The sequence below is a fragment of the Moschus berezovskii genome, chromosome 21, assembly GCF_049115385.1.
Source record: "Moschus berezovskii isolate FMDL1 chromosome 21, NW_MosBer_1.0, whole genome shotgun sequence".
In the NCBI taxonomy this organism is placed as follows: Eukaryota; Metazoa; Chordata; class Mammalia; order Artiodactyla; family Moschidae; genus Moschus; species Moschus berezovskii.
In genome coordinates this window covers 41,267,506-41,292,572 of record NC_142480.1, presented here as the reverse complement: position 1 = coordinate 41,292,572, position 25,067 = coordinate 41,267,506, and the positions used below count along the sequence as shown (strand labels likewise).

At 46.1% G+C, this 25,067-nt stretch overlaps 2 protein-coding genes across 2 annotated transcripts in view; one reads left to right on the top strand and one right to left on the bottom strand.

The window, feature by feature from the left end:
• Positions 1 to 12,198: 12,198 nt before the first annotated feature.
• On the bottom strand, positions 12,199 to 22,838 carry LOC148774541 (uncharacterized). The gene is made up of 4 exons (XM_088829714.1): positions 22,759 to 22,838; positions 22,326 to 22,390; positions 16,098 to 16,715; positions 12,199 to 12,404 (listed from the first exon to the last, which is right to left on the bottom strand). Exons 1-4 carry the CDS (start codon positions 22,836 to 22,838, stop codon positions 12,199 to 12,201), a joined length of 969 nt encoding a protein of 322 aa, XP_088685840.1.
• The window catches only part of TARS3 (threonyl-tRNA synthetase 3), a 43,944-nt gene continuing 41,666 nt past the window's right edge, over positions 22,790 to 25,067 (top strand). The window contains exon 1 of the mRNA XM_055417989.2: positions 22,790 to 23,133. Coding sequence (XP_055273964.2) covers positions 22,837 to 23,133 — 297 coding nt within the window. The 5' untranslated portion in view covers positions 22,790 to 22,836. The remainder of the gene's footprint in view (positions 23,134 to 25,067) is intronic.

Below are 25,067 nucleotides of genomic sequence, written 5' to 3'. Positions count from 1 at the left end.
TACTTCTGGAGAAGTAAATGACCTGCTTTTGTTGCCCAGTTCAGGGAAGGGAATGGCAACCCACTCCAGTATTCTTCCCTGGGAAACCCCACGGACAGCAGAGCCTGGTGGACTCCAGTCCAAGAGCTTGCAAAGAGTCAGACATGACTGTGTGACTAACACATAATAATCATGGAACAGATAGTTCCTGCCTTAAAGACTTTTTCTGAGCCAAAACACCCTTGTTTGATGCCTGTTTCCTCTGCAATGCCACGGGTGGCACCATCACACGAGGCCTGGATTTCTTCCTGCTTCCTAGAAAGTTCATTGCCCTTTGCCTGACAAATATCCTTCTTAGGATGGCTTCACTGTGATCATCTTCTGAGCGTGAAGTGATAGGAAGAACATGAAATACTGATCCTATTCCCTTAAGTAATAAATTAGTTTCTTCCACATTCTCTTTGGCTGGAAGCTTCACCCAACTTTAGACATCCTTCTCCACTATGTAAAGAGCAAAGAGGATGTGATGGATTCATCCAAATTAGCCTGCTTCGAGCTGGAAACATCAGTGACCCCTCTGTTTACTGTCTTAGAAGGTTTAGTAGCTGATAAATGTTTCTTCTTCAAACTAACTGGAACATATGTGATCCCACAAAACCTGGGCCTGGGGTCATCATACGAGAATGTGGAGCTTCTCCATATGTGGTGCTGGCCTGTCTCGTAGAAGCTCAGAGTCAGGGGTGGGGTTGGGGAGAGAGGCCCAGCCAGGGTGGCTGGTTCCAGGAGAGGACCCTTCTCAGCTCCATATGTGACATCTCACTGCCGGAAGGGGGTTGGGGGTGCATTAGAGGAGTGCATACATACAACAAGATCAAAATACAATGAGCAAAGAAATGGAGACAGAGGAGGATGAAGGTAAAAAGTTAAGATGAAGCCACATTTTTCTCTTTGCCTCTTCATATTTTGAGTTTTCTCTCTTTCCTTATTGGCCTGTAGGAGTTTCTTGTATATTCCAGGTCTGTGCTGCCCAGTGGAGTCATCACAGGTCCTGTGCGCCTGTTAGAATGACAATTAATTAAAGTACAGCTGCTCAGGCACACTGGCCTCATTTCAAGTGCTCAGTAGCTGTTCGTGACTCTCGGCAGAGCAAACCTGGAACATTCCCATTGCATGGAAAATCTTCTCAGATAAAGTCGTTCTGTCTATGAGCCCCTTGTCAATCTTATTCATTTCAAATCTTCTTCAAGATTCTTGTTTTCTGGTTACTCTGACTAAGACGCTTTCACAGAGTCACATAATAGAGTTTTTATGTGGTCTTAGCCATCCTACTTTGCCCTTTACTTTGGTAAATTGAGGATCTCGTATGATCAGTCTTCTGCTCATACAAGAGGATCAGTCTTCTCCCTGAAGTCTCCAAGACATTTCCTTTGACCTTTTTACATCCACTTCATGGTTTTACTTTTTCTTGTCTTTAACAAAAAAATTTATTGGCATAAAGTTGATTTACAATGTAGTGTTAGTTTCAGGTGTACAGCAAAGTGAATCAGTTACACATATACATATATAGTGGAGGAAAGGGGAGCCTGGTGTGCTGCAGCCCATGGGATTGCAAAGAGTTGGACGTGACTTAGCTCGACTAGACAGCATGGATATATCTATTCTTTTTAGATTCTTTGCCCATATAGGTCATTATAGAATATTGAGTAGAGTTCCATGTGCTATAGAGCAGGTCCTTGTTGTTTATCTGTTTTATATATAATGTTTGTCTGTCAATCCCAATCTCCCAATTTATCCCTCCCTCCCTTCCCCTCTGGTGATCATTAAATTTGTTTTCTACATCTGCGACTCTGTTTTTGTTTTATAGATAAGTTGATTTGTACCCTTTTTAAGATTCTACATTTAAGTGATATCATATGATATTTGTCTTTCTCTGTCTGACTTACTTCACTCAGTACGACAATCTCTAGGGGCATTCATACTTTTCCTGTTTAGGTATTGACTCTAACAGGACATTGCCTACTTTGAGAGAGGTGGGTAGGGAGGAATACATTTACTGAGACAGGTGTCCCAATCGCTGCTGCTAACACATGGGCTTCTCCCCACTGGTTTGGGGGGGCTGCTCTTCCAAGCCCATCCCAAGCCTTCGTGTGGCTTGTGGGTCCATGGCTTTCTCAGCAGCTACATTCACCTCTTTGTTTTTCCAGAGCACAGTGCCTTCTTGCTACAACTCTGTAGTGTAACTTCATGTGGGAAGTGTGCCCTGCAACCCCTAGCTCTTCTTTTGCCAAAGTGTCATAGCTATTCATGGACCCTACCCATTCACCCATGCACTTTAAAATTCATTTTTTTAGGTTCCTCAAATATATTTATGTGCGTTCATGCTCAGTTGTGTCCGATTCTTTGTGACCCCATGGACTGTAGCCCACCAGGCTCCTCTGTCCATAAGATTCTCCAGACAAGAGTACTGGAGTGGGTTGCCATTTCCTACTCTAGGAGGATCTTCCTGACCCAGGGATCGAACCAGAGTCTCCTGTAGCATCTGCACTGGCAGGCAGATTCTTTACCAGGAGCCACCTGGGAAGCCCTCAAATATATATGTATATAATATTACATATAGAAAACCAGCATCCACTAATGAAATGGTCTCCTTTGATTTTCAAAGAGTGTATGTATGGGGCAAGCTCTGAGATTTCCTTCTGAATCTCAGAATGAAGCTGCAAGTGTGAACAGTGATTCGAAGTCCAGCCCTGGAGTCTCGGTAGCCCTGGTGCGCCCCGTTTCCAGAGCACTCTGCCTTTGGAGGCTCCTGATGCAGGCAGTGTGTTGCCATGGTAACGGTTACTTTTAGTTAGTACTTTTTATAGATTAAAGGGTTACACCCTGGAGTCTATGCCTGCAAAGGAATAAATCCTAAGGCTGTGTGGTACTTCATCTAATGTAGATATTTAACAGCACAGAGGTGACCTAACCCACAAGCAATGAGAAATTTCAACCTTTGTATTTGATGTGGATATATACTCTTACCAGGGCTACAACATTGTCTTCAAACTTTTTTTCTTTTTTTTTTTTTTAAATACAAGTTAATCTTTTTTTATCCAATGAAATATATCCATATTTAATAAGTTGTGACAGAAATACATGTGTGTCAGGAGTTTGCTCAGATGGCTGTTTTCTACCTGGGGCAGAATCCCCAGTTACTGGGGGAAGTCTGAAGACATGAAGAAGAGTGTCTCCTGACATGATTGGGGGACCTCAGGGGTACCAGGGGGAGAGCGGAGCAGGTGGGCCTGGGTCTGGACACAGTTCAGCCCTTTACTGCCTGTGTAGGGTTAAGCTTCAGAAGACAAGTTTCCCTATCTACAATGCAGAGAGACATAATGCCTCAAAGAGATCCATGTCAAAGTTGCATGATATTTATATGAGGAATCTGAAAATACAACAAAGTAGTGAACACAACAAAAAAGAAGACTCACAGACACACAGAACAAACTAATGGTTCCCGGGGAGGTGGGGAAGAGGGAAGGGAAGGGGCAATTCAAGGGTAGGGTGTTAGCAGGTACAAACTTTCAGATATAAAATAAGCTACAAGGATGTATTGTACAACATGGGCCAATATTTTAATAACTATAAGTAGAATGTGATCTTTATTATAACTCTAAAATTGTGAATGACTATATGATACATCTGGAACATATAATATTGTATAGCTAATATTGTATAGCTATGCGGGCTTCCCTCGTGGCTCAGATGGTAAAGAATCTGTTTACAATATTGCTTCTATTGAACTTTTTGGTGTTTTGGCCTCTGACATTTGGAATCTTAGCTCCCATAAAAGTGATAAAACCCATACCACTTGCATTGGAAAGTGAAGTCTTAACCACTGGCCCACCAGGGAAGTCTCCTCAAAATGCATTTATGAACCTTATCTCACTTGGCTCCCGGAAGAACTTTGTGAGCTAGAATCAGCAGGCATTAGTTACATCCTTGTCTAAAATCAGAAGAGACCCTTTCCAGAAAAGTAACAATCGCAGTGAAGGTGAAACAATTTTAGGCCTTATTCTGTCTCAAAAAAAAAAAAGAAAGAAAGAAACAAAAGAAAGTGGCTTCTTTTGCCTCTGTGGTTCAACAACATGGCCAAGGTCAGGCTTATGTTGGTTCTCTGGGAATTAGGAAGAAATCGCTGATAAACGCATTCCCAGGAAGGGTCTCTTAGACCTTTCAAGGACAGTTGTGATCATCTAGAAGACAGATCAGTTTACTCTGCAAAGAAATGAACATGTCGTGGGCATGGTCAAAACAGGGTACTTCCCAATCTATGAGCTCTCCCAGGCCTCAGATGGGCATGGGTTGAGGGATACCTACCATAAATACAGCTCAGCCCATCATCTAGATCTTCCCTGGTGGCTCAGACGTTAAAAAATCTGCCTGCCAGTGGAGGAGACCTGGGTTTGATCCCTGGCTAGGGAAGATACCCTGAAAAAGGGAATGGCAACCCACTCCAGTATTCTTGCCTGGGAAATCCCATGGACATAGGAGCCTGGCGGGCTACAGTCCAGGGGGTTCCAAAGAGTCAGATACGACTGAGCAACTAAACAACATCATCATCTGGGTCCCTGTGATCTCCATCTCAACTGTCCCATCGTGGCCCATGGTATTTCCACTCTTCAAGTCCCCTAGGGAGGAAGAGCTTCCCAAATGGCCCCCAACGATTCCCACCTCCTGGTATTCATGACTTTGTGTGTATGGGCTGGACCACTGACTTAACTTTAATGAAAAAAATACAGCAGAGGGGATGGGTTATCACATCTGAGAAAAGGTTATAAAAGATTTCCCTCTTTTTCATATACTCTGTCTTTCTGACTCTTCTCAAGTGTTTGCTCTGATAGAGTAAGAGGAAAATCCACATGGTGAGAAACTCTGGGCTGCTTCCAGCTGTGTTGGTCACTCAGTTGTGTCCGACTTTTTGCGACCCTGTGGACTGTAGCCCACCAGGCTCCTCTGTCCATGGGATTCTCCAGGTAAGAATACTGGAGTGATTGCCATTCCCTTCTTCAGGGAATCTTCCTGACCCAGGGATCGAACCCAGGTCTTCTGCATTGCAAACAGATTCTTTACCATCTGAAGCTTCCAACTACCTGCCAGTAAAGATTCAAGAGCTTGGTCCTAACATCTCAGAGGGAGATGGAAGTGGGTTCTTCTCCCATGAAGCCTTCAGATGAGACCCCAGCCCTGGCAGACACCCTGATTGTGACAGCCTGTGAGAACCCCTGAGTTGTGTAAACCAGCTAAATTGTTCCTGGATTCCTGACCCACAGAAATGATGAGATGATAACTGTGGGATTTTCTGCTTTTGTTTTCGTCTTCTAGACGTGTGGGGACCTTAGTTCCCTGACTAGGAATTGAACCTGTGCCTCCTGCCATGGAAGTGCAGCGTCTTAACCACTGGATCATTAGGAAAGTCCCTCAAAACTGTGTTTTTTAAGCTATACATACTGGGGTGATTTGAGGATAATTTATTATTTAGTAAGTGATAATTAACACACCCAGATTCCAACACCTGGGGCTATCTTTTCTCCTATTGATTATGACAAGGCATCTTGAAGTTCTCCTGCCCTTTTCTCAAGGCCTTTAAATTTACACTTCTTTAGGAGGAAAGATCTCCAGTGTCAGCCTCTTGGCACCCCTTCCTCTGCTGGACAACACCTCTCCAGCTTCTTGTCGGAAAACAACACCTTCTTTGCCTTGGACTCGCTGAGTCCCAACACTTAGCCTGAGTCCAGACTGTCTTCTTCTTCCTTGATAGATTCCAATCCCAGAGCCCAATGCTGGGGTTCTGAGCCTGACCCAGGCAGCAGACCTTTTATCATTGCTGTGTTTAATGGTTGGTCTGTGGCATTCTTGACCCCATATGACACCCACTCAGATCAAACCGTCTTAGCAGCCTTGCCAGATGGCCCGAGTCCCTCCCTGACCAGTACACAGCCAGGTTCCCAATTGGGTCCTGGTGGTCAGCCCTGGCTGTGGCTTCCCAACTGCTCTGCTCGGGCTTTTCATGTCACTGACCTTCCCAACGCTACCCACTGAGGAGGCATGCACCATCTCTCAAAGGCCTGTGCCAAATTCTGAGCTCCTTCTCCTATCTTTCCAGGGGACAGGGGTCGGGGGGAGGGGGTACTTGCGGATAGGCCAGTTCTTCAGGGGAGATGTGAGCACAGTGGGTCCAAGAAGAGTTTGGCACCAGAACCCCCCTCAGTGGCTCCACAGTGACTCAAGGCAGTGGGGGGTGGAACATGGGTCAGAACTAGCTCTCAGGCCCTTTCAGCAAGGATGAAGCAGACTGTTGACTTGGAGCCAGGAAAATAAGAGTAAAAGTCCCTTTCTCTGGCTTCCAGGGAAAGTCACAGACAGACGCTAACCCACTCATCCAATCTGTCCTCATCTCAAGCTCTCTGCTCCCACCACTTTCTATTCCAGAATTTTTTACTTTAAAAAATATTTATTGAATGGATGAACCTCTCACACATTATGTGAAGCAAAAGAATCTGGATGCAAAAGAATAAATGCTGTGTACCTCCTTTAGATGGCTTTTTAGAATAGACAGAGCTCGGCTAATGTGAAAAAAAGAAAAAATCCTACTGGTCACCACTGGTTGGTGAGGGATTGCCTGATAAGAGATGAGGAACTTTCTGGACTAAGGGAGACGTTCTCTGTCCTGAATGTATGTATTTGCTAAAATGATAAGCCAACTCTGTGGTTTTGTCATTATGCCATTTTCACAAATGTAAATTTTATCTCCAATAAAACTAAAAAAAACAAAAATTAAACGAGGGAGAGGGAGTGGGTGAGGTTACAGAAGAAGCAGAAATGGCAGAACAGTAATGAGGCTGTGCGGATAAGTGTTTTTGAGGGGAGGAGCCACCTTTTACTTCTTTGCATTCCTCCCTAAACTTAGCCCTGTGGTGCTCAGTAAACATTTGTTCAAAGTATTTATTTAGAACCAAGCCATGCCGTGTGGGGCCACCCAAGACGGACGGGTCATGGTGGAGAGGCCTGACAGAATGTGGTCCACTGGAGAAGGGAATGGCAAACCACTTCAGTATACTTGCCTTGAGAACCCCGTGAACAGTATCAAAAGGCATAATTATAGGATACTAAATGAGGAATTCCCCAGGTCGGTAGGTGCCCATATGCTACTGGAGGTCAGTGGAGAAATAACTCCAGAAAGAATGAAGGGATGGAGCCAAAGCAAAACAAATACCCAGTTGTGGATGTGACCGATGATAGAAGCAAGGTCCAATGCTGTAAAGAACAATATTGCATAGGAACCTGGAATGTTAGGTCCATGAATCAAGGCAAATTGGAAGTGGTCAAACAGGAGATGACAAGAGTGAACGTAGACATTCTAGGAATCAGTGAACTAAAATGGACTGGAATGGGTGAATTTAACTCAGATGACCATTATATCTACTACTGTGGGCAGGAATCCCTTAGAAGAAATGGAGTAGCCATCATGGTCAACTAAAGAGTCTGAAGTGCTGTACTTGGATGCAATCTCAAAAACGACAGAATGATTTCTGTTCATTTCCAAGGCAAAGCATTCAATATTATAGTAATCCAAGCCTACGCCCCAACCAGTAATGCTGAAGAAGCCGAAGTTGAACGGTTCTATGAAGACCTACAAGACCTTTTAGAACTAACACCCAAAAAAGATGTCCTTTTCATTATAGGGGACTGGAATGCAAAAGTAGGAAGTCAAGAAACACCTGGAGTAACAGGCAAATTTGGCCTTGGAGCACAGAATGAAGCAGGGCAAAGGCTAATAGAGTTTTGCCAAGAGAACGCACTGGTCATAGCAAACACCCTCTTCCAACAACACAAGAGAAGACTCTACACATGGACATCACCAGATGGTCAACACTGAAATCAGATTGATTATATTCTTTGCAATCAAAGATGGAGAAGCTCTATGCAGTTAGCAAAAACAAGACCAGGAGCTGACTGACTGTGGCTCAGATCATGAGCTCCTTATTGCCAAATTCAGACTTAAATTGAAGAAAGTAGGGAAAACCACTAGACCATTCAGATATGACCTAAATCAAATCCTTTATGACTATACAGTAGAAGTAAGAAATAGATTTAAGGGACTAGATCTGATAGATAGAGTGCCTGATGAACTCTGGACGGAGGTTCGTGACATCGTACAGGAGACAGGGACCAAGACCATCCCCATGGCAAAGAAATGCAAAAAAGCAAAATGGCTGTCTGAGGAGGGCTTACACATAGCTGTGAAAAGAAGGGAAGCGAAAAGCAAAGGAGAAAAGGAAAGATATAAGCATCTGAATGCAGAGTTCCAAAGAATAGCAAGGAGAGATAAGAAAGCCTTCCTCAGCGATCAATGCAAAGAAAAAGAGGAAAACAACAAAATAGGAAAGACAAGAGATCTCTTCAAGAAAATTAGAGATATCAAGGGAACATTTCATGCAAAGATGGGCTCGATAAAGGACAGAAATGGTATGGACCTAACAGAAGCAGAAGATATTAAGAAGAGGTGGCAAGAATACACAGAACTATACAAAGAAGATCTTCATGACGAAGATAATCACGATGGCATGATCACTCACCTGAAGCCAGACATCTTGGAATGTGAAGTCAAGTGGGCCTTAGAGAGCATCACTATGAACAAAGCTAGTGGAGGTGATGGAATTCCAACTGAGCTATTTCAAATCCTGAAAGATGACGCTGTGAAAGTGCTTCACTCAATATGCCAGCAAATTTGGAAAACTCAGCATTGGCCACAGGACTGGAAAAGGTCAGTCTTCATCCCACTCCCAAAGAAAGGCAATGCCAAAGAATGCTCAAACTACCACACAATTGCACTCATCTCACACGCTAGTAAAGTCATGCTCAAAATTCTCCAAGCCAGGCTTCAGCAATATGTGAACCGTGAACTTCCAGATGTTCAAGCAGGTTTTAGAAAAGGCAGAGGAACCAGAGATCAAATTGCCAACATCCGCTGGATCATGGAGAAAGCAAGAGAGTTCCAGAAAAACATCTATTTCTGCTTCATTGACTATGCCAAAGCCTTTGACTGTGTGGATCACAAGAAACTGTGGAAAATTCTGAAAGAGATGGGAATACCAGACCACCTGACCTGCCTCTTGAGAAACCTGTATGCAGGTCAGGAAGCAATAGTTAGAACTGTACTTGGAACAACAGACTGGTTCCAAATAGGAAAAAGAGTACATCAAGGTTGTATATTGTCACCCTGCTTATTTAACTTCTATGCAGCGTACATCATGAGGAATGCTGGGCTGGAAGAAGCACAAGCTGGAATCAAGATTGCTGGGAGAAATATCAATAACCTCAGATATGCAGATGACTCCACCCTTATGGCAGAGAGTGAAGAGGAACTCAAAAGCCTCTTGATGAAAGTGAAAGAGGAGAGTGAAAAAGTTGGCTTGAAGCTCAACATTCAGAAAACTAAGATCATGGCATCTGGTCCCATCACTTCATGGAAAATAGATGGGAAAACAGTGGAAAGGGTGTCAGACTTTATTTTTTTGGGCTCCAAAATCACTACAGATGCCGATTTCAGCCATGAAATTAAAAGATGCTTACTCCTTGGAAGGAAAGTCATGACCAACCTAGATAGCATATTAAAAAACAGAGACATTACTTTGCCAACCAAGGTCCGTCCAGTCAAGGCTTTGGTTTTTCCAGTGGTCATGTATAGATGTGAGAGTTGGACTGTGATTAAAGCTGATCTCTGAAGAATTGATTCTTTTGAACTGTGGTGCTGGACAAGACTCTTGAGAGTCCCTTGGATTGCAAGGAGATCCAACCAGTCCATTCTAAAGGAGATCAATCCTGGGTGTTCACTGGAAGGACTGAAGCTGAAGCTGAAACTCCAATACTTTGGCCATCTCATGCGGCGAGTTGACTCACTGGAAAAGACTCTGATGCTGGGAGGGATTGGGGGTGGGAGGAGAAGGGGACGACAGAGAATGAGATGGCTGGATAGCATCACTGACTTGATGGACATGAGTTTGAGTGAACTCCGAGAGTTGGTGATAGACAGGGAGGCCTGGCGTGCTGTGATTCATGGGGCAGCAAAGAGTTGGACACGACTGAGCAACTGAACTGAACTGAAGTATCTCCTTATAAAACCTGCCTGTATTATATACGTGTTTATAGTCTGAATGTTTGTGTCTACTCCTGTGTTTAGTTGCTCAGTCATGTCTGACTCTCTGTGACTTCATGGACTGTAGCCTGTCAGGCTCCTCTGTCCATTGGATTCTCCAGGCAAGAATACTGGAGTTGGTTGTCATTTCCTACTCCAGGGTATCTTCCTGACCCAGTGATGGAACCTGAGTCTCTCGTGTCTTCTGCACAGGCAGGTACTCTTTACCACTAGCACCACCTAGGAAGCTACACACTCTTGCCCCACTCCCCCACTCCAAATTCTATGTTTAGATTGTAACCTGCAATATTGAGGGTGTTAGGAGGGGTCTTTGGAAGGTGGTTAGGTCATGAGGGTGGAGTCCTCACAGGTAGGATTAGTGCCCTTATAAAAGGGGCCCCAGAGAGCCCCTTGCTTCTTCTGCCAGGTGAGAAAACAGATAGAAAGCAGCCATCTATGAATCAAGAAGCTCTCGCCAGACACTGAATCTGCCAGCACCTTGATTTGGACATCCCAGGATCCAGAACTGTGAGAAATAAATATTTGTCTTTAAATATCACCTAATTGAAGCTATTTTGTTGCAGCAACTCAAATGTATAAAGATATATGCAGATTTACAAATATATCAAGAATTTTTTCTCAAAATATTGAACTAAATGATTAATTGTTACTGGGACATGCTCTTTTATGAAAGGAAATATAAAAATAGGTAAAATTTGAACATAACTTTGCAGTTATTTAATTTTGTGGCATGCCGATTCAGTGTATTTCCTGTTTGACAAATTCTGTCTGTATTATTTTTGGTATCTGTCCTCATGCAAACCATCCATATGCTGAGTTGGTTGTAGGGGAAACATTTGTTCTAACAGAGTTCTTGGGACTTGAGCTGAACCTGAACCCACTCAGGCATTTGGAGAACCATCATTCTTAGGAGCTGACCACAAATGAGAGGAACTATATGTATCTACTGGGCTTGTCAGGTGGCTCAGTGGTAAAGAATCCACCTGCTGATGCAGGAGACGTGGTTCAATCCTTGGGTCGGGGAGATCCCCTGGAGAAGGAAATGCAACCCACTCTAGTATTCTTGCCTGGGAAATTCCACAGACAGAGGAGCCTGGCAGGCTACATTCCAGGAGCTTGCAAAGAGCTGGCCACAACTGAGCACACAAAGAAGCATTAGAACACATTTTAGGGGGTCAGTACATGATTCTTAACCTCCATTGAGATGTTAGAATTTTACCCCTGAAATGCAGAATTACCTGGGAGGCTTCGAAAGTGCAGAGTTGGGGCTCCAATAAAGAATGAAACCCCATTACAGATGAACCTATTTCCAAGGCATAGAGACACAAATTCAGAGAAAGGACTTGTGGACACTGGAGCAGAAGGACAAGGTGGGATGAACTGAGAGAGTAGCACTGACATATATACACCGCCATGTGTAAAACAGCACAGGAAGCTCAGCTCAGTGCTCTGTGATTATCTAGAGGGGTGGGATCGGGGCAGGAATGGGGAGGAGGTTCAAGAGGGAAGGGATCTATTTTATATATACATATATATATATATATATGATTCACTTTGTTGTACAGCACAAATTGACACAACATTATAAAGCAATTATCCTTCAATTTCAAAGAAGAACAAAACCCCAGGAAAGTCGGGAGTATGCTCCCACAGCATCAAGGGCCTACGATAACTGTGCTCTCCAAGAACTGTTCTTTCTATACTATGAAACAACCCAAGAAGCCACACAGCGACCTAGGTATGTCCTCGGAAATATGGCAATTTGTAAAGGGCTTCCCCAGTGGCTCAGCAGTAAAGAATCTGTCTACCATCAGGATGCACAGGAGACCTAGGTTTCATCCATGGGTTGGGAAGATGCCCTGGAGAAGGGAATGGCAACCCATTCCAGTATTCTTGCCTGGAGATTCCCATGGACAAAGGAACCTGGCAGGCTATAGCCCATGGGGTCGCAAAGAGTTGGACATGACTGAGGACACAAGGTGATTTCTAAAGGCCCAGGGGTCAGGGTGGAATCAGATCTACACAGGAGGAAGAAATCTAAAAAGAAAAAGGCAGGACTTTTGAAAGGCTGCAAACACACTGGGAATGTGAACATACTTGTTAAATAATTGAAGACTTTCCAGATCCTCTGGCTCAAGGACTCTGTGAAGTTTTTCAGGCTGAGCTCCAGCCTTTGCCTTCTGCTCTGCGGCAGCTGAGTCTTGCAGGGCCCCACGGGTCCTCTCTGAGTCGGAACAGAACCAGGAGTCAAAGTCTGGCAAGACACTGGCTCATCTGTCGCTGCCTACTTCCCTTCCCTTAAGTCATCTGTTGCTGGAGACGTGGCCATTTAAACGGCACAGAAAAGGACAAACAGGGTTCGGGTCAGATTTTGCTGACTAGACACCTATTAGTTCACTGAAACATGGTTCATGCTTAGTCCTTCAAAAGAAACAGTCTCTCACTTGCTGGGGCTGGGAAGAGATGGGCTGGCTTTCAGAAGCCCATGCTGCTATTTTCCTGGGTACAGAACTCTGGAGTCAGGACTTACGTTCCCTATGATATGGAACGTTTGTTTCATGGAAACAGGGAAGGAAGAAGAGGGGGAAGGAGAAACGAGAATCCCTTTCTCAGGGGGCTTCCTGTGAGCCGCTGACCCAGGACAGGCACAGCCTGGTGGGGTTGGGAGGCACAGTCACGTGAGGTTCACCAGGGAAGCTCGTCTTCTCCCTCTCCAGGGCCTGGTTCAAATCGTTAGGTCTGACCAAACCGTCTGAGACTTTGTTCTTGGCCAGTGTCTTTGTCCCATCTCCCATCTGTCATAAGAGGCCATCTTTCTTGGCAAAGAGCTGATGACACCCAATTAAACCTTCTGTGGGGGCCCTTCAGCATCCGAGGCCACTCGCCAACCTCTCTGCTCACCCCTGCCTACCCTGGCCCTCGCTTACGTGCCCTTCCCCCTCACATGCCCACTCACGCACACCTCCCTCACCCTCCCAGCACTGGTCTCAAACCTGCCAGGTGTTGACGTGTTGTGGTCTGTGCGGTCACAGGGGATCCCATTGTCCTGGAAGAGCTCCCTCAGGAGCTGGGCTGAGGGAAAGGCTGGCTCTGCTCACACTTAAGTGGTCTTTTCAGCTCTAGGGCCTGCCTCTCTGGCCTGCACACAAGGATGGGAACAGGAGAAGTGGGGCGGCCACCTTAAGGGGCCATAGGGATGAGTCTCTCGCCCTGTGTGGGGGCTTCTCTCCTGTAATTAAGGGTGTCAGGCACTCTTCATTTCTATGGGCACAAATGACCGTTACAACAAGTCCTTCTGCAAACAACATTACAATGTGGACATAGGACTTCCCTGGTGGCACAGTGGATAAGAACCTGCCTGCCAATGCAGGGGACATGGGTTTGATCCCTGGTCCAGGAAGATTCCACATGCCAAGGAGCAACTAAGCCCATGTGTCACAACTACTGAGCCTGTGCTCTGGAGCCTGTGCTCTGGAACAAGAGAAGCTGCCACACTGAGACTTCTGCACACAGCAACAAAGAGTAGCCCCCACTTACTGCAACTAGAGAAAGCCCATGCACAGCAACGACCATCCAGCATAGCCAAAAATTAACAAATAAAAATTATTTTTAAAAATGTGGTCATAAAACACCATCGGGCTCTTGGGTCCCACATTGCACTAGCTGCTGATACGGAGTGAAATACAATAACTTCTTGCCTTCACCTTTATGCTGATTAAGTCATTTTTCCTTGGCATTTGCTCTGAAGCATAACTGCTGACTGGGATACTTTCTTGTGTGGTCATGCTGGGACATGTTTGTTTATAGGATGTATATCTAATGATGGTAGCTGGCCCTGTGTATATAAGAAGAATGGAAAGGCCTCCTAGGTGTTTGCACAGGCTCATTCTACTCCCACCTGAGGAGACCACCAGGGAGATGTCATGATGGGCCATCATAAAGCAGCTCCTTCAGGGGACCCACAGAAGGTGAGCCCCACGGTTGGATCACCTCATACTGGAAGAAAGCAAACCTCTGTAAAGAACTTGCAGAAGAGCTTGAAATTGTTACCTAGGGAACCAGCTTCAGAGGTTACTTTAAAACTCTTAAATCCTGACCATGAATTCAGTTAGTAAAAGACATTGAACATTTTGGAATTTGACTTCTGAAAAATAATCCCTCCAGTTAAATTCTTGATAATGTATTGCTGGGTTTATATGTATATATATATATATATATATATATACATACACACACACACACAAACAGATTTTAATTTTTGAGTTTTAGGCTCGTATAGAAGTTGCAAAAATAACATGGACAGCTCCCATGTATCTTTCACTCTACTTCCTCCAATATATTGTTTTGCATAATCCTAGTTATGATATCAAATAGTCAGTCAACCATCTAAACCAGAAAGCTGATATTGGCACTGTACTAATCCATAGATGTTATTCAGATTGTACTAGTTTTTACATGCACTCTTTTTTGTGTATTTTTGGTTTTTTGCTTTTTGTGGTTGTTGTATAGTTCTATGGCTTCCCTGGTGGCATTGGTGGTAAAGAACCTGCCTGCCACTGCAGGAGACAGAAGAGGCGGCAGTTTGATCCCTAGGTCAGGACGATCCCCTGGAGAAGGAAATGGCAACACACTCCAGTATTCTTGTTTGGAGATCCCATGGGCAGAGAAGCCTGGTGGGCTAGGGTCCATGGGGTCGCAGTGACTTAGCACGCAAACAGGCATATAGGTCTATAAAATGTTATCATTGATACAGATTTGCATAACCACAGTTACTCCTATTCCCTTTACTTGCAGCCCTGGACAATCACAAATCTATTTTCTGTTTCTATGGGTTTATCTCTTTTGGACCTTTCATATGACTGGGATCATACAATATGTGGCATTTTGTAACTGGCTTATTTCTTTTAGCATAAAGTTTTCAAGGTCCATCCATGTTGCAGCATCTTTTAGACCTTCATTACTTTTTACGTCAGAGTAATATTTCATTGTACGAGTATACCATATTTTTTTTATTCACCCATCACTTGATGGTCATTTGGATCATTGCTTCTTGGCTATCATGAATAATGCTGTTTTGAACATTCTCACACAGGTTTTTTCTGTGGACATATGTTTTTACTTCTCATGGGAATATACTAAGCAGTAGAATCCTGGTCACATGATAACCCTTACATTTTGAGGAACCATTGCAACTTGCGTGCCTTCACGTGTAGAATGAAAGCTCAGGCCAGCTTCCATGAACAGAACCTTAATCTATTAATGTTTTGGTGGTGGTTCAGTCACTAAGTCATGTCTGACACATAACCCTCATGGACTGCAGCCTGCCAGGTTCCTCTGTCCATGGGATTTCCCAGGCAACAATACTGGAGTGGGTTGCCATTTTCTTCTCCAGGGGATCTTCCCCACCCAGGGATTAAACCCACATCTCCTGCATTGCAGGCAGATTCTTTACTGATTGAGCCACCAGAGAAGTCCAATTAATATTTTATGCTTTGCAATTAAAAGTCCTCGTTAAAATCAGAAAGGCGAAAATCATTCTATCAGACAACTGAAATCACCTTCTATGCTGTGTTGTGTAAGGTTTTATGTGATGCCACAGACATTTATTTCTGTGTCATCAGTACTGGAAAGGAGTACTGAAAGAAGTCTGGATCTTTTTATTAAAACAAAAATCAAAGCTGTCTTGAAGCTCCTTCTTTTTTTTTTGGCCGTGCAGCAGGGCATGTGGGATCTAGTTCCCTACCTGACAGGGGATCTAACACATGTCCCTTGCACTGGAAGCACAGTGTTTTCATCACTGGACCACCAGGAAAGTCCCTGAAACTCATTCTTAAAGAGTGTGGTTGTGGTACCAGATATGTTAATTAGACCATCATTCCTCCTTCTTACCACATTTCAGAGCAAAGCATGTTCTTACCTTGGAAGTAAAGAAAAAAGCAGGTGAGCAGGTAAGGGCAGAATTCCTCCAGATGAGAGCAAAAAGCACAGAACGCCTCCGGCCCTTTGGAGACCAGCTTCAGGAAGAAAGCATCCACTCTCTGCTGAGAGCCAGCCCGGGAGAGAATCTGGGTGCCCTCCTGCAAGGAGAACAGGCCATCGTACACCAGATGTGGAAGCAACGAGCCCACGTCCAGGGCCCGCAGCGCCCTCTCTCGGTAACTCCCGGGGATCTCCGCAAGCAGCTGGGCCCGCCTCTCCCTTTCTCTCCGCGCCCTCGGCTCGCAGTGATAGAACCAAGAGTCTGCGCCTCTCTCTGCTGCCCTGGTACGCGGAGGGCCCGAGAAACCGCTCCCCGCCAGGCCTGGCGTCTCCTCGGCCTCCGCGGGCACCGTCCACACCGCGCGGGCATCTGCAGGCCGACTCATCCCGCCGTCTGGAGAGACTGCAGGTCTGCGGGGAGGGCTGGGATTAAACCTGCAGTGCTGGCGATCGTGCCCTAAGAGGATTGCCCTGCACCGTGAACCCCTTGTGGGGGTGAATATGAAAAGATGAGCCAGAGGCAGCCTGACTGAATCCCCTCCCGCTGAAATTCCTCCTGAGGTTCCCAGGTGAGCACTCTCACCCCATCCCAGCTGACCCCTACATCATTCCCACCCCCCACCGCCTGGCACCATCACACATTTACAGGTGACTTGGAAAATACAGAACGAAGTTACATACAGTTCCACTGTTGTTCATTGCTCAGTCGTTTCAGGCTCTCTGTGACCCCACGGACTGCAGTACACCAGGCTTCCATGTCCTCCACTATCTCCTGGAGTTTACTCCAATTCATGGCCACTGAGTTGGTAATGCTATCTAACCATTTCATCAGCTGCTGCCCCTTCTCCTCCTGCCCTCAATCTTTCCTAGCACCAGGGTCTTTTCCAATGAGTCAGCTCTTCACATCAGGTGACCAAAGTATTGTAGCTTAAACTTTAGCATCAGTCCTTCCAATGAATATTCAGGGTTGATTTCCTTTAGGATTGACTGGTTTGATCGCCTTGCTGTCTTCTCCAACACCACAGTTGGAAAGCATCAGTTCTTCAGCACTCAGCCTTCTTTACGGTCCTTATCTATGGTCTCTCACATCCTGATATGACTACTGGAAAAACCATAGCTTTGACTACATACACCTTTGTTGGCAAAGTGATGGCTCTGTTTTTTAATATGCTATCTAGTCTTGTCATAGCTTTTCTTCCAAGGAGCAAGCATCTTTTAATTTCCTGGCTACAGTCACCAATTTGCCTTGATTCATGGACCTAACATTCCATGTCCCTATGCAATACTGTTCTTCACAGGATCTGTAAAGTTCTTTACAGGACTTTACCTCCATCACCAGTCACATCCACAACTGGGTATTGTTATATTGTCACCCTGCTTATTTAACATATGCAGAGTATATCATGTGAAATGCCAGGCTGGATGAAGCACAGCTGAAATCAAGATTGCCGGGAGAAATATCAATAACTTCAGATATGCAGATGATACCACCCTTATGGCAGAAAGTGAAGAAGAACTAAAGAGCCTCTTGATGACAGTGAAAGAAAGAGGAGAGTGAAAAAGTTGGCTTAAAACTCAGCATTCAGAAAACAGATCATAGCATCTGGTCCCATTGCTTCATGGCAAATAGATGGGGAAACAGTGGAAACAATGGCTGACTTCATTTTTCTGGGCTCCAAAATCACTGCAGATGTTGATTGCAGCCATGAAACTAAAGGACGATTACTCCTCCGAAGGAAAGTTATGACCAACCTAGACAGCATATTAAAAAGCAGAGACATTACTTTGCCAACAAAGGTCCATCTAGTCAAGGCTATGGTTTTTCCTGTGGTCATGTATCGATATGAGAGTTGGACTATAAAGAAAGCTGATAGCCAAAGAATTGATGCTTTTGAACTGTGGTGTTAGAGATGACACTTGAGAGTCCCTTGGACTGCGAGGAGATCCAACCGAGTCCATCCTGAAGGAGATCAGTCCTGGGTGTTCATTGGAAGGACTGATGTTGAAGATGAAACTCCAATACTTTGGCCACCTGATGCAAAGAGCTGACTCAGTGGAAAGGACCCTGATGCTGGGAGGGATCGGGGGCAGGAGGAGAAGGGGACGACAGAGGATGAGATGGTTGGATGGCATCACTGACTCAATGGACATGGGTTTGGGTGGATTCCAGGAGTTGATGATGGACAGGGAGGTCTGGCGTGCTGCGGTTCATGGGGTCGCAAAGAGTCAGACACAACTGAGCGACTGAACTGAACTGAATACATTGTATGTATAGCTGAGTCCCTTCACCAGTCACCTGAAACTATCACAACATTGTTAATCTAGTATAGCCCAGTACAAAACAAAAAGTTCAAAAGAAAAAAAAAAGAAATTGGGACACTTCTGTGTGATGACTTGGTTAAACGATCTGGTCTCATAGATTATCCCTCCCCTCTGATCCAGCCCTGGTGTTCAATTAATGGATCAGATTAGAAGGGATTATTGCCGGGTTGGGAGAGTGCACCATGCCTCATTGAGGATTGTATAATATGATTACTCCACCTGCTGGAGCCCCCAGGCCCTAGTGACCTCAGGATGTACCCTGGTTGCGTCTGAAGGGGACCTGTTCTTCTCTGGCCTGTCCCTCTTCCTTTGCCCGTGAGATGAAGTATGTTCTCAGGGTCCTTCTCCTGCTCACATCACCCATCTTCTCTCTAAAAGTCACTCTAAGATCATTCACCCAAGAAGAGCCTACTCATAGCACAGGGAACTCTACTCAATACTCTGTAATAACAATACTCTGTAATAACCTGTACAGGAAAAGAGTCTGAAAAAGAGTGGATGCATGTATATGCATAACTGAATCACTTTGCCATACACCTGAAACTAATACAACATTGTAAATCAACTATACTCCAATACATTTTTAACAAAGCAGATCATTTCCAGGTGAAGAGAAAAGATTTAAAGAAGCCTGATTTTCTAAAACTTCTTTTTCCGGTTAGGAAATTGATACCAAGGTCTGCTATTCTTTAATATCCCTGCCAGTTCTGTTTACAGAAGGAAATAGATATTTTTCTACAATATCTGTGTGGAAGAGTTACTTTTCATAAATCCAAACACCCTTGTGGTTGTCTGGTGGTAGTGTCACAGAAAAGATTTCCTGGCTTTGCTTGACCTCATGTGTGACCTTGAGAAGATAATTCTGTGTCATCATACTTGTTTGTGTTAACCATGTTTTCCTGTTGTTTTGCTATCTTGGGGCCTTGCTGACCCTGAAGAGATGGCCTCCTTCCCCCTGAGGGTTGGCCAGGTCCTAGAGACAGAAGAGGACTTGCCTGCAAGCATGCCGTTTATAGGCAAGTTACCAATCAAGAAGCTACACCCCTACACACTTCCTTTATGGGATCCTGACACCTGGGGCCACACTCTACCTGCCCTAATCACTGCAGGGCCAGAAAACTAGGGACAGACCGTCTGCCCCACAGGCTGCTGAATGTATTCAAACTAGCCCATCATAACCCTGCTTACCCCACCTCACCCATTCCTCCCTGCAGAAACCACATAAAGACTCTTATCCACATCTGCTTCCTGCTCCTCCAGTCTCCTGATGGACTGCATGATTCCCCACGTGTCCCTGCCTGGAACAGAGCACCCTCTCCTCTTGGGAACTGTAGGTGACAGACCATCTTTTCAATGGCAGGGGTCTCCTGATCTGTTGGCCTCACCCTGCCTGAGTAACAGTTAACTCCATATTTTAAAACATCTATTGAAAGTACAAAGCTGGGGCTGAATTGTGATGACTGTAAAGCTGTGTCGTTAGAACAGGACCAGATGACAGAATCTGACTACTTTCTTCAGCACCAACAATGAAGGTCATATGCCCCACGCTGAAACTTCTAAGGGAACCAGTGCCATCTTGTGGTATTTGGTAACCTCTCAGGCGATTTCTTTTCCTTCACACAATCTTTTTGGCACCAGGGACAGGTCTCCTAGGGCTACCCTGGTGGCTCGGATGGTAAAGAATCTGCATGCAATGCAGGTGACCTGGGTTCGCCCTGGGTCGGGAAGATTCCCTGGAGAAGGGAAAGGCAACCCATTCCAGTATTCTTGCCTGGAGAATCCCATGGACAGAGGAGTCTGGGGGCTACAGCCCATGGGGCTGTAAACAGTTAGATATGACTGGGCAACTTTCACCAATTTCACGGAAGACAATTTTTCCACTGACCAGAGAGTGGGGCTGGTTTTTGGATGATTCAAGTGCATCACATTTATTGTGTACTTTGTTTCTATTATTACATTGTGACATATAATGAAATAATTGTACCACTCACCATAGTGTGGAATCAATGATAGCCCTGAGCTTGTTTCCTGCAACTGGAGGGTCCCATCTAGGGGTGATGGGAGACAGTGACACCCCGAATGTGTTGCTTATGTCCAGTCTACTGTGGAATCTCATGTTGGTTGCTGTCACTGCAGAAAACTGTGCTTCACAAAGATGGGATATTGGAAATGGAAGCGGGCTTTTCAGTACTTTTGTGGTACTCTAAGGATATTCTGCCTTGACTTTAATCCAGAATGTATGGAGATTTGAAGGTATCTCAAACATGCGTGTTACCTGCTAAGTCGCTTCAATCACATCCGACACTTTGTGACCCCATGGACTGTAGCCTGCCAGGCTTCTCTGTCCATGAGATTCTACAGGCAAGAATACTGGAGTGTGTTGCCATACCCTCCACAAGGGGATCTTCCCTGATCCAGGGATTGAACCCATGTCTCCTGTGACTCCTGCATTATGGAGGGATTCTTTACTGCTGAGTCATCAGGGAAGCCCCGTTTCAAACATACCCTGACCTTAACCCTAACTCTGACCTGCTGTGCAGCCTCGTTCCTAACAGGCCACGGGGACCCCTGTTTTAACAGACCTTATTTTTTAGAGCAGTTCTAGGTTCACAGCAAACTTGAACAGAAAGTACAGAGTAACCCCATGTACCCGCTGCCCCCCCCCCGACAGCCTCCCAGCCGCCCATTATCAACATCTCCCACCAGAGGGGTACTTTGGTTACAAGGATGAATCTACATTGACATGTAATTATCACCCACAGCGCACATAGTTCACTCTTGGTGTTTCAGATCCTGTGGGTTTGGAAAATGCATAGTAACATGTGTCTGTCATTACAGGATCAGATGGGGCTTCATTGCCCTAACATCCTCTGTGCTCCACCTGCTCATCCCTCCCTCCACTCTTGATCATGTAACCTCTCTTTGCTTCAGTTTCTCCACCTATAAATGGTTGTGTCCCTCACTATGAGTATCTATTAAAGGAGTTCATACTTGTGTAAAGACTTTAGAACAAGGTTTGCCACATCCCAAGCCGTAAGAATGTTAATAAAAACCAATTTGTGTTGCTTCTATGGGAGGGTGTGTGCTCATGGTTATGAGGGACACAAAGACCCATGTGGCATTTGCCCTATCCTCAAGGCGCTAGCAATTTTGTGCCATCAGATGTAAATCTTTGTAGTGATTTGAGTGCCCTGGTGTTGGACAAGACTCTTGAGAGTCCCTTGGACTGCAAGGAGATCCAACCAGTCCATCCTAAAGGACATCAGTCCTGGGTATTCATTGGAAGGACTGATGCTAAAGCTGAAACTCCAATACTTTGGCCACCTCATGCGAAGAGTTGACTCATTGGAAAAGACCCTGATGCTGGGAGGGATTGGGGACAGGAGGAGAAGGGGACGACAGAGGATGAGATGGCTGGATGGCATCACCGACTCGATGGACATGAGTTTGGGTAAACTCCGGGAGGTGGTGATGGACAGGGAGGCCTGGCGTGCTGTGATTCATGGGGTCGCAAAGAGTCAGACACGACTGAGCGACTGAGCTGAACTGAACTGAGTGCCCTGGTGCTGTGGCCTCTGCATTTGGCCAGCCTTGGCATGAGGCCAAAGAAGGTCAGTTATCAATGGCCACTTTTTAGAATCTGGGGACAAGTTAAAAGAATGGCGACTGCCAGCATTTGAGAGGGGAAAGCCAAGAACCATTCTGGGAAGGCAGATGTTCCCAAGGTTTTGGACAATTGGCATTTTGGCAACATACTGGCGTGGTGCAGTCCATGGGGTCTCAAAGAGTCGGACACGACTAAGCGACTGAACTGAACTGAACATACTGGTAGCTCTGAAGGTACCTTGTACCTGTTCCAGGCCAATGCCGCTGTACAGGCCAGTCTGCCGGTACCAGGTGGTCTCCAGCCTAAAAGAGTGCCCAACTTGGGTCTACCTTCCCCTCCCCTCCCTGGCTCCTGGCCCCTGGCCCCTCTCCACCGCCCAGCCCCTCGTTCCATAGCCCCGCCCTGCAGTGAACAACCAGCCCCACCCCTTCTATTGCCCCGCCTTCCTTACGGTACCTTTCGCTCCGCCTCTTCTCTTCGCCCCGCCCCCTACAGGTCCTGTGGCCCCGCCTCCCCAGCGCCTATCCTCCTACCCCGGCTGTGCACAGCCGGCCCCACCTTTCCACATCGCCCCGCCCCTACGGCTCCCATCGCTCCGCCCCTGCAGTGTACAACCAGCCCCACCCTGCCCTGGCGCCCCGCCCCCCCGTTTATATAGCGCCGGCGATACCCCGCCCCCTCAGTGCGCCCCTTCGCTGCCGGCTGTCCACGCGTGTCGTCGGTGCGTGTGGGAAGCGAGGTTGCCGCCATGGCTGCCGAGGCCCTTGCGGCTGAGGCGGTGGCGTCGCGCCTGGCGCGGCAGGAGGAGGACATCCGCTGGCTGTGGGCGGAGGTCCACCGTCTGAGGGACGAGCAGCTGGACGCGCCGGACCGCCACCAGGCCGAGGGGCCGTGCCTCACGCGGGAGGTGGCGCAGCTGCGGGCAGAGAACCGCGAGCTGCGCCACCGCCTGTACCGTCTGCGGCTGTGCCTTGCGGAGGAGCTGAGCCACCAAGCGCGGCTGGAGAGCGCGGCGGAGGCGGGGCTCGCGGCCGCAGGCGCGCAGGTACTGAGGAGGGGGCTGTCTGCCGGGCGGGGCGGGGAGGGTGCGGATGCGCTGAGGACCGAAGGGCGGCAGGAAGGTGCTGAGACCCGACCTCCTCCCCGTCCCTTCCACGACCCCGCTCGGGCCCGGAGCCCACCGCAGGCCAGACGCCCCAGGGCCGCTGCATTTGCAGCGATCGCCAGGCTGACCTAAGGCAGTGATGTCTCAGCTTTTCTAAACTGTCCGCTACTCATTTTCTTCAGTGGCAGAAATAGGGTTCTCTTTTCTTTGAAAAAAATGCTGCGGTGTTTAAAACTCAGTGTTCTTTCTTTGGGCGGAAGACCAGCAGCTCCCTATAGAAACCCTTCCCTTCGTTCTGATGAATGGCTGGTCTGACCTGTTGACGACAGGTGGCTTGGGGTGTTTGGTCCTTGCCTTGTTTCCGGGGCGGGGGTGGGGGGAGGTCTGTTTTGAGATTTTCGTATTTAACCTTGTCACTTAATAGTATTCTGAAAGATTGAGGGCACGAAGAGAAGGGGGCGTCAGAGGGTGAGATGATTGGATGGCATCATGGACTCAATGGACATAAGATTGAGTGAGTTCCGGGAGATGGTGAAGGACGGGGAAGCCTGGTGTGCTGCACTCCTTGGGGTCTCAAAGAGTCAGATATGACTGAGCGACTGAGCACACATGCATGTTAGTGTTTTGATCCACTTACCTTCCAGCGATGTAGGGTATTTTAAGTTCTTGCCGTGGCTCAGACTGGATGCTCCTCACATTTTTGCCAGGGGACTGTGGTGTTCCTGGGTAACACCTTCCTGAAACAGTGCATTTAAAGTCGCTGGTGACAGCTCTGCAACCGACTTCCAGGGACATTACTTAAGATTTGGGGTGGGGGGAACCATTAAAGAGCAAAATATATTAAGTACACTTAGCAAGAATGTGTGAAAGTGCACAGTCAGGAAGGACTGAACCCCAGAAAACCACTTACCTGTTGAGGGTTGAAGGTGGTGGTCAGGAGAGCCTCTCATATGGGATGCCTGCTGCCTGCCCCTGTCCCTGTTCGTTAGGATTCAAACCTGTTGGTCTTTGTGGTCATTGGTACGAGTTGTTTATAATTTCCGTTTGTTTGTCAGCCTCTTCCTAGTCAAAGCCCAGAAGAGGACGTTAAAAAGGAGATCGAGCCTGATAATGAAGTAAATCATTGCTGTGGAAATAATATGTAATTTTATTGTGTATATAGTAATAATAAATATAAATAATAATGTAAATATAAAATACATAAATATAAACAATAAAAATAATATGTAATATTATATGTGGAAATAACCTGTAATTTAAATATGCTTATGTAGTTAATTGCCCAGGCGGTTGTGTGTGCATGTATTTGTGCTCAGTCATGTCCAACTCTTTGTGACTCCGTGAACTGTAGCTCTAGAGCCTGGGAGCCACAACTACTGAGCCTGCACGCCTACAGTCCATGCTCCACAACAACAGAAGCCACTGTAATGAGAAACCCATGCACCTCTAATAGAGAGTAGCTCCCACTCACCAAAACTAGAGAAAAGCCTGTGCAGCAAAAAAGACATAGCACAGCCAAAAATAAATAAAGATTACTAAAAAAAAAAGCTATCTTAGCTTAGAGATGAGACAGCCACACAGCCATAAAGCACTTATCTAAGTCTAAAGCTTAGTCTAAGTTGAGACAGCAGAGCTTGTCTTCTGTGTTAAGGAAACTGGCTTTGTTGCTTTTTAAATATAAGTCATTACGGTAACTGGAGAGAACTGATAAAGCACATCAATGTTTGGTAGCAGCAGAGGAGGAGTACTTGGCCTCACAGGGATCCCTGGGTTGAGGAGTTCAGTCAAATAGGAGAAACAACTAGAGAACAAAGTCAGATAGTGTATCAGTTAAGGGCTGAGTTGTGTGGCTCTGTGCACAGGCTTGCTTAATG

What these genes read in the sequence shown, in the direction of transcription:
- LOC148774541 (XM_088829714.1), bottom strand. Translation starts at nt 22,838, where the DNA reads ATGGCGGCAACCTCGCTTCCCACACGCACCGACGACACGCGTGGACAG. An exon ending in GGGCGCACTGAGGGGGCGGG is followed by an intron (nt 22,391 to 22,758) that starts GTATCGCCGGCG and finishes GCACTCTTTTAG; the next exon opens with GCTGGAGACCACCTGGTACC. An exon ending in TGGCCTGGAACAGGTACAAG is followed by an intron (nt 16,716 to 22,325) that starts GTACCTTCAGAG and finishes TGGGAACCTCAG; the next exon opens with GAGGAATTTCAGCGGGAGGG.